This window comes from Zalophus californianus, chromosome 3 (assembly GCF_009762305.2).
Source record: "Zalophus californianus isolate mZalCal1 chromosome 3, mZalCal1.pri.v2, whole genome shotgun sequence".
Taxonomy (NCBI): domain Eukaryota; kingdom Metazoa; phylum Chordata; class Mammalia; order Carnivora; family Otariidae; genus Zalophus; species Zalophus californianus.
This window is the reverse complement of record NC_045597.1, coordinates 73209167-73225801: the sequence shown is the minus strand read 5'-3', so window position 1 is coordinate 73225801 and position 16635 is coordinate 73209167. Positions and strand designations below refer to the sequence as shown.

At 33.5% G+C, this 16635-nt stretch overlaps 1 protein-coding gene across 6 annotated transcripts in view; it reads left to right on the top strand.

Annotated features, from left to right (window-relative positions):
- The window catches only part of PAN3 (poly(A) specific ribonuclease subunit PAN3), a 129238-nt gene that overhangs the window by 54055 nt on the left and 58548 nt on the right, over positions 1-16635 (top strand). For all 6 annotated transcript variants that reach the window (XM_027591457.2, XM_027591455.2, XM_027591459.2 and 3 more), the window contains one exon: positions 5426-5573. In XM_027591457.2, coding sequence (XP_027447258.1) covers positions 5426-5573 — 148 coding nt within the window. The remainder of the gene's footprint in view (positions 1-5425; positions 5574-16635) is intronic.

Below are 16635 nucleotides of genomic sequence, written 5' to 3'. Positions count from 1 at the left end.
CATAATATCTGTGACCTTTGGTTAGACAGGTATTTCTTAGATGCAACACCAAATACATGACTCTTAAACATTTTTATAAACTGCACTACATCAAAATTTAAGAACTTCAGTTCCTTGAAAGATACTGTTAAGACAGTGAAAAGACAAATTATAGACCTGGAGAAAATATTTGTATATCACATATCTGACAAAGGACTTTTATCCCAAACTGTCAAAATTCCATAATAAAAAACAAATCCAATAAAAATGGTCAACAAGTGTGAACAGATATTTCGTGATAGAAAACACAGAGTGGCAAATAAGTTATTTGGGAAATGCAAAATAAAACCACATTGAGATACTACTACACATGTATTAAAATGTCTAAAATATAAAAGTCCGACCAAAGCACATGTCCCTGAGTACATAGAGCAACTTGATCTCTCCACAGAGTACTGGTGGACATATTAAAATAGTACAACCACTTTGTGAAACAGCTTACCAATCTTTTAAAAGGATTATATATATACATACCATATATATCCAAGCCATTTTCCAACAGTAATGAAACATATCCACACAAAGACTTGTACCTGGTTCTTTGCAACTTTGTTTTTAATAGCCAAAAACTGGAAACGACCTTTGTCCGTCAGGTGGAAAGATAAACAAGTTGTGGTATATTGATGTTATTGACTATTCATCAATTAAAAAGAATGCAGTATTGATAAGAACCAGTGACATTAATGAATCTTAATGTTGCCAAGTGAAAGAAGCTGGGTAAAAAACCAGCGCATAAATATGTATGTAAGATTCATTCATATTATTCTAGAAAATGCAGATTAATCTGTAGTGACAGAAAGCTGATCTGTGGTTTCCTCAAGACCGAAGTAGGGGAGTAGAGAGGAATGTTAGGGAGGTACTTGAAAGAAGCTTGTGGCAACTTTTTGGCATGATGTATATATTCATTATCTTGATTTGGGTAATGGTTTCTTGGTTGTCTACCTATGACCAGAGTTATCAAAGTTTACATTTTAAATATGTGTGGCTTATTTATATGTCAATTGTATCTAAATAAAGCTGTTAAGAAAAAGTTAGCAGGTTAGGTTTCATTCGGAGAGTAGAAAGATTACTGATAGCAACTTAAGCCATTAAGACAGGTAAAGTAAGTTGAGCTCATCATAAGGATCTTTACCATGGAGGGTCTTTAATGGGTTTTATGGGTTTATTATGTGATTTTTAAAAACCTGAACAATACTCAAGAACATTAATGGTTTCTCAGTGTCACCTTAAGACAACTTTTTCTTACAGACCTTTTTGACATATTTGCAGTGAAATATTACATAAGACTTTATTATATTTTCATTTAATGCAAACTTCCTGTTTTTCTGCTTAATTTTAAAAACATATTTAATGGTTGTACTTTTTATTTTGTTGCACTGTTTATTAAATCAGTCCCTTAATTTATGGGACTAATTTATTGTGGTCTTAAATAAAGTGTTCTGTTTGTAGTGGAGTCCAGCAGAGTATTAAATACTAATTTTACTTTAAAAGTAACAGTTTCCATGGAATCATGTAATAGTAGAAAAGCATAAAATAGTGTTAAACCTGAGTTAGAAACCTCATCAGAAAATTACTTCATTTGTAAAAAACCCTATCGGATAGGAAATACTCTGTCATTTTGGTTGGGTGAGATATCTACATTGAAATTTTAATTATTAAGTATAATAACAGTGACAACAGTGCTTTTTAAACTAAGTATTAGGACTTTTGCTTTAGTCTGTTTCTGTTTAGAGAGTACAGGTCGGTATCATAGCTAAATGTTGGGGGATGGTGTCAATTTATAAAAAGCACTTGGTTGTTTTTGGCATGCAAGTTGTAGTGTAAATTTAAGTGTATGAGAACCCAAAACTCTGTTTTTATTGATAAATTCTCCCAAAGTGAATGTCTATTACTTGACATGAATAAACATTGATTTTTTTTCAAACATGCACGTAGAGCTGTTTAAGGAATGCTGAAAATTAGGATTTAAAATATAAATACTAGAATAGAAATAGAAATTATGAATATAAATATAATTACCTGTATATGAAATAACAAATATAATACTATAGGAACATAACTAGATAGTTATGCAAGGATTATTATTATTTTTTTAAAAGATTTTATTTATTTATTTGACAGAGAGAGACACAGCGAGAGAGGGAACACAAGCAGGGGGAGTGGGAGAGGGAGAAGCAGGCTTCCCGCCAGCAGGGAGCCCGACATGGGGCTCGATCCCAGGACCCGATGTGGGGCTCGATCCCAGGACCCTGGGATCATGACCTGAACTGAAGGCAGACGCTTAACGACTGAGCCACCCAGGCACCCCTATAGTTATGTAAGGATTATGAAAATCACAGGGCAGGAGTAATAAAACTTTTTATTCCATTCTCTTTAGGGGTGTTGAAGTTAGATAGAAAATTTATATAACCCAAGTCCTTGAGTCTTCTTTCTAGATATAACCTTCACCTCCTAAAGCTAAAAGAAATTGATTACTTTGTGATGAACATATATTTCATTTTAATATTATATACTGGTTTTAGTTAACTGGTTTTGGCTTATTTTTCAAGAAATTGTTCTTTTTAACATGTTAAAGGTGTGTGCCTATACTATTTTGTTACTTTATAAAGTCCGTATTTATATTTTAAACCAAAAAATTTAAAGTCATTTTAAGAATGTATCTTTTAATTGTAGTTATTATTTTAAATAATTGTATCATAAAAAGTATTATCATTATTATAATTGTTAATTATTACTTTAAATATTTCTGATAGTTCTCTAATCTGGCTAGGTAATAATAGGAGAATTTGTATTACCTGTTAATAATAGCTCTACTCTTTTATTCCTAGATTTTGTTTGTTTTGTGTTGTACCTAAATCCTGTGTAATTGTTTTTTCTGCCATTTAAATCCATTTACTTTTTCTCTAATCTCAAATACCGAGAGTTGAATAAAATAAACTCCTAAACCATCCACTCAAGGGAAATGCTTTGCCATCTTAAATCAGGAAAGAGAAAGGAGGGAGGATTTTAGGCTTCTCTTTTCACTTCTTAACTAAAATTCACTGTTGGGTAGGTTTTTTGCATCTTTGGTTGTTGAATCTGTAAAGGTTGCTGTTTAGCGTGTAAATTTTCATAGTTACATTAATTTTAATAACCTAATAAATTTGGCAGTTCTTTATAATTTATTATAATGATATTTTATATATGATTTTTTGGGGAATGGTGGAATAGACTTTTCCCTCCTTTTTCTCCTTTATAGGATCCTTTAAAGTAGGCTTTCAAATTAATTTAAAATAGATTTAATTTAGAGTAGCTCAGCTTTGAAATCAGATAGTCTGTTAGTCACAGTAAATATAAGATATAACTGACATGGAAAATGAGTAATACCTGATTCTCAGGAATATGCTACTAAAATTTTTTGTATACACATATAATTTTCTTTGTCTAAATTTGCTGTTTTGTAGTTATCTTGTAATCCTGAAGTCTCCATCCCTCCTAGGCACTCTGGAGTCTTACCAAGATACTGATTACTTTTATCTTGACTCTCATCTTCTAAAATAGATTTTTTTTTTTAGAGATTTTATTTATTTATTTGACAGAGAGAGCGAGAGCAGGAACACAAGCGGGGGGGGAAGTGGGAGAGGGAGAAGCAGGCTTCCCGCGGAGCAGGGAAAAGGGAGCCTGATGAGGGGCTCAATCCCAGGGATCATGACCTGAGCCGAAGGCAGACGCTTAACGACTGAGGCACCCAGGCGCACCTTCTAAAATAGATTTAAGATTAACTGAAACACATTGGGTTAGCTCTGAAGTGATCCTGTTAGTAGCCATTTGTTCCCTTAGAACTAGGGATTAGTATATCAGTAAAATGCATGGACTTATTTTTCTAGAAATTTTCACACATATTAAGGAATTGACCATACCTTTATAGAACATACCACGATTTTTGAAAACTTTAGAATTTGGAAGGGTTTAAAATAGATACACACACACACACACACAGAAAAGTAATAGAAGATAATTTTTTTTTCTCTTTGGAAAATATATTTTGGATCAGGCCTGGAATTTTTTTTTTTCTGAATTTCATGTCTTAGATGTGACAGTTAAAGAGATTTCATTACTTTAGTATATTTTCATTAAGCCCAGGTTAACATTTCTTCTACATTTTATTAACTTTATATTTAACATTAGCTGGTATGTAATTGGTAAACTCTCATTTGTTGTAGAGTTTAAATTGAGGTCAGCCTATTGCCTTATAATCTTCTAAATCTAATAATTTGAATTCTAATTTGGCAGTGTAGAGTGGTGTTCATATTGAATCAGGGAAGTTTTTCTCGGGTTGTACAGGAATTAGTTCATCTTATTTTCTGCCTTCTGTGGAAATGCATTTTTACATTCTAATGATTGGTTCTAAAAGACTTTTTAAGTGATTAAATGCTTTGCATCATGATTCAGTGTGTTTTAAACTTAGTTTATATGTATGCATAGAATGTGGGCTGAAGTGTGAACCATACTAAATTATGTTCTTGGCTGACCATTTGAAAGTTGAGTTCAAATGATATCATTAGTGTTAAGAGTGGTTGAATCTTTATTATGCTTAGGCATTTAGAATTTGAAATGGTTACTATTTCAGAAAAATTTGCAGTATTTATTCCATGTCGAAAAAATACAGGCCATTTATGAATTTGATATGCAGTCTCATAATGTTAACAGTAGTTCTTAAAGCCTAAAGTACTATGCCACGTAAATATATAAAATGTGGCATAGTATAGCTGTGAAGAAAGTTTTTTTTCCATGTAATCTCATAGGAAAATACTTTAAATTTAACAAGTTACATGTGATACTTGTGGGCATTGAAAGCATTGGGGCCTCTGTTAGGTTTTTCTTATATCTTGATTCCTCCCACCTTTTCCTTGTTTTTAAATGTTTTTCTTGTCTTTACTCTGTTAATTAAATATATGGCACCATATTATTGGGGAAATGTGTTAAGTGTTTTAAAAAAGGGAAATGATTAATTTTGGAATAAAGTCGCTTTTGACCTTTATCCTGGTAGAAGTGGTTTAAAGATATTAAACTTGAAACTTGTTGCTCAGTTTTGAGGTAGTCTCAACCTCCCAGTTCTCTAAAATGTGTTAGGATAGTTTGGTAATGATGCATATTTGATAATCAAATTTTACATGTTTCTGGGGTTAAATTCTGCAAATGAAATAATTAAAATCCTCAAAATTGATTAAAAATTTTTCTTCAAGAAATTTAATTATACCACTCCAAAATATGGAAACTAAAAACACTGTAAATCCTTTCAATAAAATATTTTACTCAGTAAATCATTGTACAATAATGCCTAGTAGATTCAGTGTCTTTTTTGGGCTTAAAGTGTGTTAACTTACTATATTTGATTTTTAAATAGACACCAAATCCTACTGCAAGCGAGTTTATTCCTAAAGGAGGATCAACCTCCAGGCTGAGTAACGTGTCCCAGTCAAATATGTCTGCCTTCTCTCAAGTGTTCTCTCACCCATCCATGGGAAGTCCTGCTGCTGCTGGATTAGCACCAGGTAAGTTGAGTAACTGTTTCCATTGAGTTCCAGATATCAAATCTGTAAGCACTTTTGCTATTAGTTTATCAAAACTGAAATTGTAAACTTGAATGATTCATAGTTGGACACATGATGAGTTTTATGTTTTCAGTTTTGGCACCATAGATCAAATGTATAGTTGAAAATTTTAAAACAAAATTTAAATATGAACAAAAATTATATATAAGCATGTTTAAAAGCACAAAAATAAATTTAAGGTAGAAAATGGTTTATTAGAAAAAATTACTTGGACTTTACTATTTCCCTATTTTTTCAAGTCAATAATAATGCCGTTTCACTCAAAAACTTCTGTAAAAGCATCAGAAATAGAATATTGATATGTATATATACTTCAAAGTCTCCCTTTTATAGTAAGTTTCTAAAAAAATAATTCTGTGTCATTCTAAATACAAGTTTAGATGTATTGCCTTTCAGGTGTTTGATTATAAATCTATCGTAGTCATTTTAAATTGGCTAAAGTATTATAAACAATAGTAGGAAAGAAATGTATTTAGGGGTCATCAAGGTAGAGAAAATAGTACTTTTCAATCATTTTTTTTCCAAGTTTACCCATAATGGCAGAAGAATTTGAATAAATGCACTTATACTCCATGGGTCCTGAGGTATAGTTCAGTGTGACCCTTCCAGAATCCTATTTTCTTTGAAGTCCTCTCTTTTATCTTAAATATTCATGCAAATTTTGCATTCTACTCTATATAGTAAAGTTATTTTAATATAAAAATATGAAAACTTTCTTAAATAACTTCACCCACCCCTACTGCTGTACCTTAATTAGAGAGTTAAGGTGTGGAGAATTATGTTGAATTTATAGTAAGTGCAGAGTAGGTTATCTTGTCTCTATATACTGCTTGAATTACTCACACGATTATATTTTTAGAACCTTTACTGGATAATCATCACTTGGTCTTGAATGTTTCAAAAGACAGAAATTGGATGCCATTGAAGCCAAAAAGTCTACCTAGATCAGTCTGGAACTAATATTGCCTCCAGGGCTTAATCCAGTTAGTAAGATTCATTGGTTTTGACACTAATATCGAAATCAAGGATCTTTATGAGATAAAGAATGAGAGTAGTACTGATATCTTTATGGAACAGAGCATCTTGTTTAGTATATAAAGTATGAGGCGGAATAACCTTGTGTTGCCAAGGATTTTATCAATGCCTCCTCCTGCCACCTTTTTCCTTCTTGCTCTCTTCTTTCCCACTCATCTCCCCTTCCCTTTTGACCTTTTCCCTCTCCCCTGTCTGCTTACCTTTTCTTCTACTTTGGCTCTTTTCAGGTTCAGTTAAATTTGTAAATATTTTCCCTTCTTCCCTAGAGAGCAGTGTCAGAATTGAATATCCCTGGTAGCCTAAAAGTTTTACTTGTAAGTAATATGCTACTATGATTTTTGTCCCATTGAGGTGTGTTCACATTGTTTACATGAGCATAATCTACATGTCAGCTATACATCTAAAATTTCTTAGAGATTGTCCAGACTTCTGAGCAGTGTTTATAAAGCACCCACAAGCATGGTATCCATATGCCAATCAGAAAACTTTGGCTCTCTTAAGGAAGTACCAGTTTATTTTGGCCTAACAGCACGTCTTCACTTATTTCAAAAGCAGTTATTTTGTTCACATCTTTGATCAGATTAGTTCAAGCTTGCCATTAAAAAAGTAAGCTTTTTAAATATTGAAGGAGTTAAAAATGTCAAAGGAAATTTTAGATCTTGAAAACAGAAAATTTATTAATGCTGCTTCTTTAAGCTCTTCAGTAGGGGTGGGTAGGTAGATGTTTCATTGTGTGTAGGTAGATGTTTCATTGGTCTCAGTTGGGTACCAACAACCTAAATTTAGGATAAACTTAATATAAAACATTAAATTAATGGAAAAACTATTTACTCTTACATATAGCTCTAACATTAAAATGGTCATTTTATTTCCTAATGAAAGTAATTACTGTCTGGAACCATTGGTAATGGGTCAGTATACATGTTATATGTATTCCTGAATCCTATTATTTAAAAATTTTTCTTCATTCAAATGAAAATCAACTAATAAGCTAAAGTATTTTCCACAAATACTGGAATGATGAATGGTTTTATATTTATTATTTCTTAATATTTTCTCTTTTAGTTAATGGCTTAACACTTTCTGGAGATGAACAAAGAAAAAAATTAAGTCTCCCTTCAGTGTCTTTCATCCCTTCTTATCCACAGATGTTTTTTTTTTCCCTCCCAAGGCCTAGGAAAGGTTTTGGTATTTCCACTTTAAAGTTGTAGAATCAAAAAGGTGGTAGAGTTTATTTACCTACCTTAGTGGCCATTTAATTTATCTTTAATGCTTCTTGTCTACTGTAGATATAACCTACTGATAATTTTCAGTTTATGAAGTTTCATTTTCGCTTTTTTTTCTGTTTTAGAAATTATTGCCCTTGAAAATATGTCAAATATCGTTTTTCTAAAAAAACATGAAACCTTAAATATTTTGGCACTCAGATGTAAACTAGAGTAATGTCATTTTCATTATATATGAAAAAATGCATTATTAAATATATCTTTTGACCAAAATTTGAAAATATTTGAGCAAAATTAAGTAGATAATTAGATTTTGAATTTCCTCAAATTACAAGGAATTAAAAGCATGCCTGGAACACAGTAGATTCTGAGTTAACCCTGAGTGAAAGTTTCTTCTTTAAAATGTGTTCTCATCACTTTTAAACCTGATGTGCATTTTTAAAAAGCTTTAATATAAAAAGTAAAACTTTATATAAGTTATTTGAATTTTTTCATAGCTAATTAGGTTTCAGAGGTATTTAAATTATTAAAAACATGCAGCACATGTTAAGTTTCCATTGAATTGTATACACAGCCACTTTCTTCTGCTTTAGGAATCAAGGATCTATAGGTTTAGTTGTTTTATGCACATTTAACCGAAGAACAGTAGCTTGCTACGTTCTAAGTATCTGCTATGAATAGTTACAGGAGTATTTGGGGTATGGCACTCAACTTGGACTTCACGGTCTTTGAGAACCCCTGTTGTTCTTTATTTGTAAACATACATTTTTCTCTGGTCACAGCATGTATTATCCTCTGGAGATTCACAGACTTCGGAAAGTTAAGAACCACTGGCTTAACACATACTTAGCAAAATCTATTTCCAGAATGTGTTTTAGTAAGAATGTTTTGAAAGTTACAGATAAAGATCTATTTTTCTAGTAGCTCTTGCTTTAGGTGAAGTTTTTGAATAGATCTTTAGAAATGAAAATATGACTATAATAAGTATACAAAATGATAGTTTATGCCTTTTTTGTGCCATGAAAACTAATTTTATCATGAGAACTGATTGTTGAATTTTTTTTTAATCAGAATTTTTCCTAAGAGTATTTTGAATTGATAGTAGACTTAGTAAACTAAGTTTTACTGTACTTTAATTACCTCAGTATTAACCATAGTCTGAAAGTGATTTTTAAGAGAGGTAGCAATGGGAACCTACATTTTGAGGGAGTTTACTGATACATTTGGTGGTTTAATGCACAGTTGTGACTCAGGATTTGAGCATCTCTTGTTCGTGTGTGGACACTTGCGAGGAGCAGAGACAGTTTTTGAATTTGAAAATGCCATCATTAATTTATAAATGAGAAAGAGAACCATTAGTGACTTCCAGTATTTTCAAAAATTCGTTTCTTTAAGATGAGGATGGTGCAGGCTTTTGGACCATTAGCCAAATTTTAATTTAAGTTATGGCAAATCTCAGATGACTGATTTGGGGAGAAGCATTTAACTATACTTACCATTATTGAATAATTGTATTCATTTGTTATAAATCTTATTGTAATAGTCTAGAAAAATCTAAAGAAAATACAGTTTTAGATCCAGTTTTTTGAAATAATCATTTCTTGTATATTCTTGAGGGTGCCGAATTGATGGGTAAAATTAGCTAATATTTATTTTTTGGCTTGGGCAAGGTGTGGGAAAAGGGGGACAGGAAAGGAAAAGGGGAAATTAATATTTTTTCATCATTGTTCTAAAATATTAAACTTCATATATTATAATTTTATGTATATATATCAATTGGTGCTACCTAAAAATAGTTCTTTATTTTTGTAATGTTGAGAAGTTTGAGTAAGGAGATTTTTTTCTTAAAGTTTTAGGCTAAAAAATAAAGTTCTGTGATTCATTAGCTCTGTGGCATTTCATATCATAGGCAAAGAAATGGAGGCTTAATTCGTTTCATTTACATAGTAGTTGGTTTGTGGAATAATCTGATACTGGTCATTGATTTAGGTGAAACTTTTTGGAGTCGACATAATTGAGCTTTGTGCCAGTTTAGAGGTGACATTCCTAACAGATTATCATCTTACTTCTTCTTAGTAATAAAGAATTCATTAGCTAAGCAACGTAACTCAGTGTATATTTTAAGTTTGAATAAAAAGGAAAATTACATCTTTTGCTGAACTAAACTCTGTCTTGTCTGTCTTTTATCCGCTGGTCCTAGTTCTTTCTGTGTTGAATGGGGTAAATTCTTTTTCAACATGGTAGCCCTTTCAGATACTTTCTTTTTTGGACAAGTTGTACGTATGTGTGTATCCATATAACTGATCTATTTGTATGACTGAAAAACAAGAGAGAGGGCAAATTGGGATATACTGTTAAAATTAACAAATCATATAGGTCAGAAATCACGAACTCCTCTAAGTCATTATGGTTGGAACACTACTGTGGTTGAAATCAAATGCACAGATGTCTACCCCGCTAGCTGTATTACTGCTCTGATATCCAGCTAGGGAGCGTATGTACCTGTGGGAAAATAGGAAACTCTGCTAATAGGATGAAGCTGTGGTCTTGCTGATGGTGAATATCTAAGTTCATATTTAAAATTTTACTGTGTATCTTAGGTTCTACATTACAATCACTGAAGGCATAAAAACTTCATAATCTATCATTTTAGATTATTTTATGTTTTGCTCAGTGGTATAATTACTAAAAATAAAATTATAAAAAATATTTATGTAATTCTTAAACATCACCAGTTCTATAGGATGTTACTCTAAGTAGATTTTCTTATAATTATTTTTCAGAAGTCCACTGTTAAATGAATTCCGTGGGTCAACCTAGTCAAGAAATTCTGCCATGAGTTTATTTTGATATTTCAGTCTGAATTGATTTCTCTGAATTACTTTTACTCTTAATAGCAGTAGGGGTAGTCTAGCATTAAAATATTCTTCTTTGTTTAAAAATATCAGTCTAGATTTCCTAAGCATATTATCAGTTCCCTAAGAAGAACCATTTCATTTCTTATCTAGCACAAACAGGCATATAGATGGTGCCTAATAAGTGCTTACTCACTTAAGCTTCATTTTTGTCTTGGGAAAAAAATGTTTTCATTGGTCAGTATCTCTTAAGTACAGTGAATTTTAATGATTTCATGAACATCTTTGAAAACTTCTAAAAACTGCAAATGTTCAAGAGACTATAGCTATTAATAGTCCTATAAGAACAGAAATGTGCCATTTGAAAGTTTGACTATATCAGAACTAGAGTCACTTTGTGTCCTGAGGTGCTAAAACATTCTTAAAATCAGTGAAAATATTTGTAAGTATTTTTTAAATTGCATGTTTCCATTTTTTGTAACTACTTTGTTTTTCAGGTATATTCTGCAGAACCAATCAAACTTTTCCAGGTTTTCTAACTGGGGAATACTTTCTACATTCAAAAATAAAATAAAAATTTATAGTTAAGATCAGGGGTCTCTGAGGTTTTTGTGAAGAGGACCTTTTCATTGCCCTGTAATGTTAAGCTCATCCTAGATGGAGACTGCTCTTTGTATGCATGTATATGGATACAGATGGTGCTGTCCCAGGGAAGATTACTAACAGTAGAACTGTAGAGCCATAACCGGGTTGGGAATGCCCGTGGGCCTGTATTCCCTTCCCAGTTGGGAATTTCAGGAAACTGAGGCGAGACGTTAATGGCGCAGAGGGGGATGTGGCTGCTGCAGCTGGCTTGGAGACCTGTCAGGTAAGGCTTAATAGCTACCAGTAGACACTCTCTACTGGTTGGGGAATCCCTGGTTAATACATCCTGTTAGGTTTTAGAGTTCCTGTTGTGGACTTCCTGTTTAAATCTCATGTATTGGCTAACACGTCCCTTACCTATGGGGTAGGGGCTGGATGGGAGCGGGTACGGGTTCCGTGCCACTCTGAGTTCAGTGATCTGCTACTGCAGCAACATCTCCTGCTGCTCTTCGGCTGCTTTCATTGAATCATGACATGATTGCCTTTGGAACGTGGTGCTGGTTATAATAAAATAGCTGTGTGGTTTTTGGCACACCCTTTGATCCCTGTGTTTTAGCACCTTTGTTTCTATAAGAAGATGATATTTGATGATTCCAAAAGTCTTTCTAATGTAAAATTCTATTGTTTTGTGGCACGTTGATCTGTAGGAGATAGGTACACTAAAAAGAAGCAGAAATGAACACAGTGATGAGAGAGAGGTAGCAGAAGGAGAGTTTGGTTTTTGTACTAGACTTAAAAGGGACTTTAAAAGGTACTGGACTTCCTTGACATTGTGTAAATGGAAAATCCCACCAGGGCTATATCATAGGTGGAGATGAGGGGGGTTTTGTTTCAGCAATATAAGATTAGCATCTGGGGTAAATCAGAGTGTTGTAGTGGTTCTGGATGAATGAGGCAGAGAGGGCATGTATTAGTTAAATGCCCAAGAACATTCCTGATTTCTAGCTGGATGTAGAGAGTTGGGAGTCAGCTCCTCCCGCACCCCCCCTTAAGTCCAATAGGTTGAGAGCTTGGGATCATTTCTTCTTTAACCTTTTGGCTCAGTGGTGCCTGGTGCATTGTATGTACTCAGTGAGGGAGACAGTGTGTGAATATAATTACTGTGCTGTGTGTTACGTGTTTAGTTAGGGATGGTCCTTTAATTCTATAGGAATGACATGAAAAGTGGCAGCCTCATCTTTTTTTTAATTTTAATTTTATTTTTGATAATTATTTTTTAATTTAAATTCAGTTACTTAACATAGAATGTATTATTTGTTTCAGGGGTACAGGCCTGTGATTCATCAGTCTTACATAATACCCAGTGCTCATTACAACACATACCCTCCCCAGTGTCCATCACCACATTACCCCATCGCCCTTCCCTCCAGCAGCCTCTTCTATGTCTTGAATTTTCCCTGATTCTTCTCAGCCTGACTAGTCAAATTCATATATGAAAGCCACCTATTTTCTTACTCTTTTTTGCTTTTCAGATATGTAGTTTGAATAGAGCACGTGGGAAGGGTCTTAGAAAAGGAGAGGAATTAGAGATATACCTATTTTAAAACCCCCAGTGCACATAGGCTTGTAAAGCCTAAACATAAATACTAGCAAATAATCAAATGTGGACTGCATGTTTATGGTGATAATGTTTAGTTCTGGATTTTTTAGTCTTGATTCTCTTATACATTGACATGTCTGAAATGAGATGTTTTCTTGTGATTTCATAAATATCTTCCTGTATTTTAGATGTGGTTTCCAGATTTTAGATTGGTATTCCTCTAAGTAGTAACTAATAACTAATAGTCCCTTTGGGGGGTTTTGTGCCTTAAAGAAAACAGTATAGATCAATTGGATGTTAGTATAATTATTGTCCCCAAACTGCTTCCTAGGCTGTAATTACTGTGGATTGTAATCTTACTGCCCATTGTTTGTGATGTGGTGTTACGCTAACCTGCTGAAACAAACAGATCCAAACTGTAAGGGCTTCCTCACCTCACAAACACTTATTTCTTGCTTTTATAATAGTCCAGGGCAGATATTCAGGTTGTCTGAGATACTTTTTTCCGTGTAATCAGTTAGGGACCCAGATCAGGTGGTTTCTAGGCATCTCTCCAGGCAACTGGAAGAGGAGGAACATCAGTGGGATGTTGGTATGCGCAAGCCTGGAAGTTGTCTGGTATCCAGTGATGACTGTCCACCAAAATATGAACTTTGGTTTTTTTTAAGCAGTTAGGTTACATTTGCCAGTCTTCTTTGGATGTAAAATTTTAACAGTTGATCCTGGTTATCTCATGTATATACATTTTGGGGCACTATCTTATTTGTATCTTTGGTATCTAAAGAAATTGACAAAGAAGTTACAATAATTTATTTAGGATCACAGGAAATGGAGGTTTCCAGCATACTTGATTTTTTATTTATTTGCTTTTTTTTTTTTTTTTTTTTGGAGAGAAAGCATGCAAGCACATGTGGGTTGGGGATAGGAGAGGGGCAGAATGAGAGAGAGAAAGAGAGAGAGAATCTTAAGCAGGCTTCCACACTTAGCATGGAGCCCGATTTGGGGCTGGATCTCCTGACCTTGAGCTAATGGAGTTGGATGCCCAACCTACTGCTCCACCTAGGTGCCCCGCTTGATTTTTTTTTAGTATCAGAAGCTTTATGGTTTTAAGTCGAAACTTGAGATTTTCAGCAATTTTTCATAGGTTTCCAAAATTTGTAGTACTCTGTTGCTTCAGATAAAATATAAGCTTTTTTTGGTGACTCATACTCAGCTTTGTCTGCCTCAGTGATCATATTGAACCAGAATCTAATTGATACCCTTTAGGTATCAGAGTTTGTAGAGCAGTTTGTTTCAAGTTATGTAAGTACTTAGATTCTTTACCCTTTCCATTGTCCTTTCATCCTAGTATGTTAGATTATAACACCTTAAAGGTAAGGCCTTTTTCTCTTGTTCTCTGAATCTGTTAAAGTGCTCCTGAATGGATATACTCAGGCAAGTTTATTTGAACCCTTTTACCGAGTTCTTAACTGGTTTTTTATTGATGACGGTGTTGTGCTGTTAGTATTCCTATCTTTAGGACAGTGGTTCTCAAATTTGAGAGTCCATCACAGTCACCTGGAGTGCTTGTTAAAAGCCCGCCTTCTGGGTCCCATTCTGAGTTCCTCGTTTCGTAGGTTTGGGTACTCTTCTAGTTTGTTTCCAGGTATTGCTGATAAGATTGCTTTCCCTGGAAAGCTGTTGTGAGACCCCACTGTTCTAGTGCTCTATGCTGTCTTCTTTCCCCATTTTTTCTTTTATCCCCTTTCTTTTCCTCCTCCTAATCTGCTGAGGACTGAGAACACAAACACATTTTTTTAATACTTTTTTTTTTTCCAAATAAGAAAAAGACTTTGAGTTAAGGATTGTTGCCTGTGAATAAGGTACATGGACTTCATCCTTCGAGACTAGTTTTTTTCCATTTCTTGGCTCTGTTCTGGATAACTGAAGTGATCAGATAAGTATCCATTGAATTAATGGTTACAGGGGTTACTGAAGCTCATTCAAGATCATAAACACAATTAAAAAAAATGGGTGATGGGGATTTCTTCCACCTCAGTAATGGTCATGGGACAAAAATAGTTTAATTATTGTAATACATTTAATAAAATGATGTTTATTCTGGCACCTGATAAGGACCATGGCTCTTTAAAATTTTAAATCCCGTGGATCATGAACCAGTAATCACATACCTTTTGTTTACATGTTACATTTTAATAGGTATGCTTTAAAGTTTTTGTGTAGAGGTCAACTAAATTGTTATGTTAGAGAAATAAGAGAGGTATTTATTGATTTTTATCACAACATTTTCTTGAAGTCAAAGTTCAATTTTTGTTTTAAATTTGGTATTAGCTTTTATTCATTGGAAAGAAATCCAAAGTTAAAATAACATTAATATTAACCTTACATTATTTTTGTGAATATCTGTAATTTTTTGTAATCAGACACACTTGTTTATAAACAGTGCAAACATGATTTGTCACTATGAATGAAGAGCACCATTTACTCATAAATATTCATTATCACTTGAGAAGCAAAAAATGGTTCTTTTTTTTTTTTTTTTTTCAGAGAGAGAGACACAGTGAGAGAGGGAACACTAGCAGGGGGAGTGGGAGAGGGAGAAGCAGGCTTTCCGTGGAGCAGGGAGCCCGATGTGGGGCTCGATCCCAGGACCCTGGGACCATGACCTGAGCCGAAGGCAGACACTTAACGACTGAGCCACCCAGGCACCCCGCAAAAAAATGGTTCTTTTGATCTAGAAGAGTTGGTTTTGTTCTGAAATACCTGTCCTCCTCCCATTTTGTTTTAACCCTTCGTTTAAATATAAATGTTGTGATTTAAAAGATTGCCACCATTGTAGAGGCTAGGAAAGATCCTACCATTTCAGATCATTAGTGCAAGTTTGGAGACAGGCAGGTCACTGTTTCTTCAGATATTCTGGTGATCAAATTAAGTTACCTGCTATACAGGCCAGAGGATATAGTTTTAAAATTGTTATTCAAACCTATACAGTGGTTTTTAAAAATGTAGATAAGTTATTAACATTTTCAGGGGTTTAGGCATTGTAGTTTACACATAGTTAATATTCTAATAATATTTGTCAAATTAATTAATGAAAACTCATGGAAATAAGGCTGTTGATAGAGGTAAGGGTGAAGGTAGGCCAAAGGGAGGACTACTATTTGTAAACATGGGAAGCAAAACAGATGTGCAGGCTATGGTCTCCATCAAATAGTATGTCAGAGTATGTGGTTGATAAAACTCAGGTTAAATTCCTAATACGAACTCACAGTGTTTGCCTAACTTTGGTAAAGGAGATTAAATAAATTTTTTGAGGAAGCTGTAGGGTACTTAATAGATTTGTCAATGCTTTTAGTGTTTCTAATATCCAGGTAGTCCAGATACTTTTTATCTCAAGTAAATAATCAGCCAAAATGAAGTAATGATTATATAAATCAGCTGCTAAAATTTTCTAGATGTTGAGGAGAAAACCAGAGATAGAAACTGAGTTGTATTTATTTGGCCAAATCCATATGGCTTCTATTAAAGGTTATTTACATTAAGAAACAAAAAAGAAAGAAAACTTTTTGGAGGTGTTAAAACTTTTCATTTTTATTGTGTAATGTAGTGAAGAGAAAAATATTTGTACTTTTAATCAAATATAATTTTTGTAACTGAAATGTTAACCGTGATTCAGTATTTAGACATTTTTTTGCTTTCTC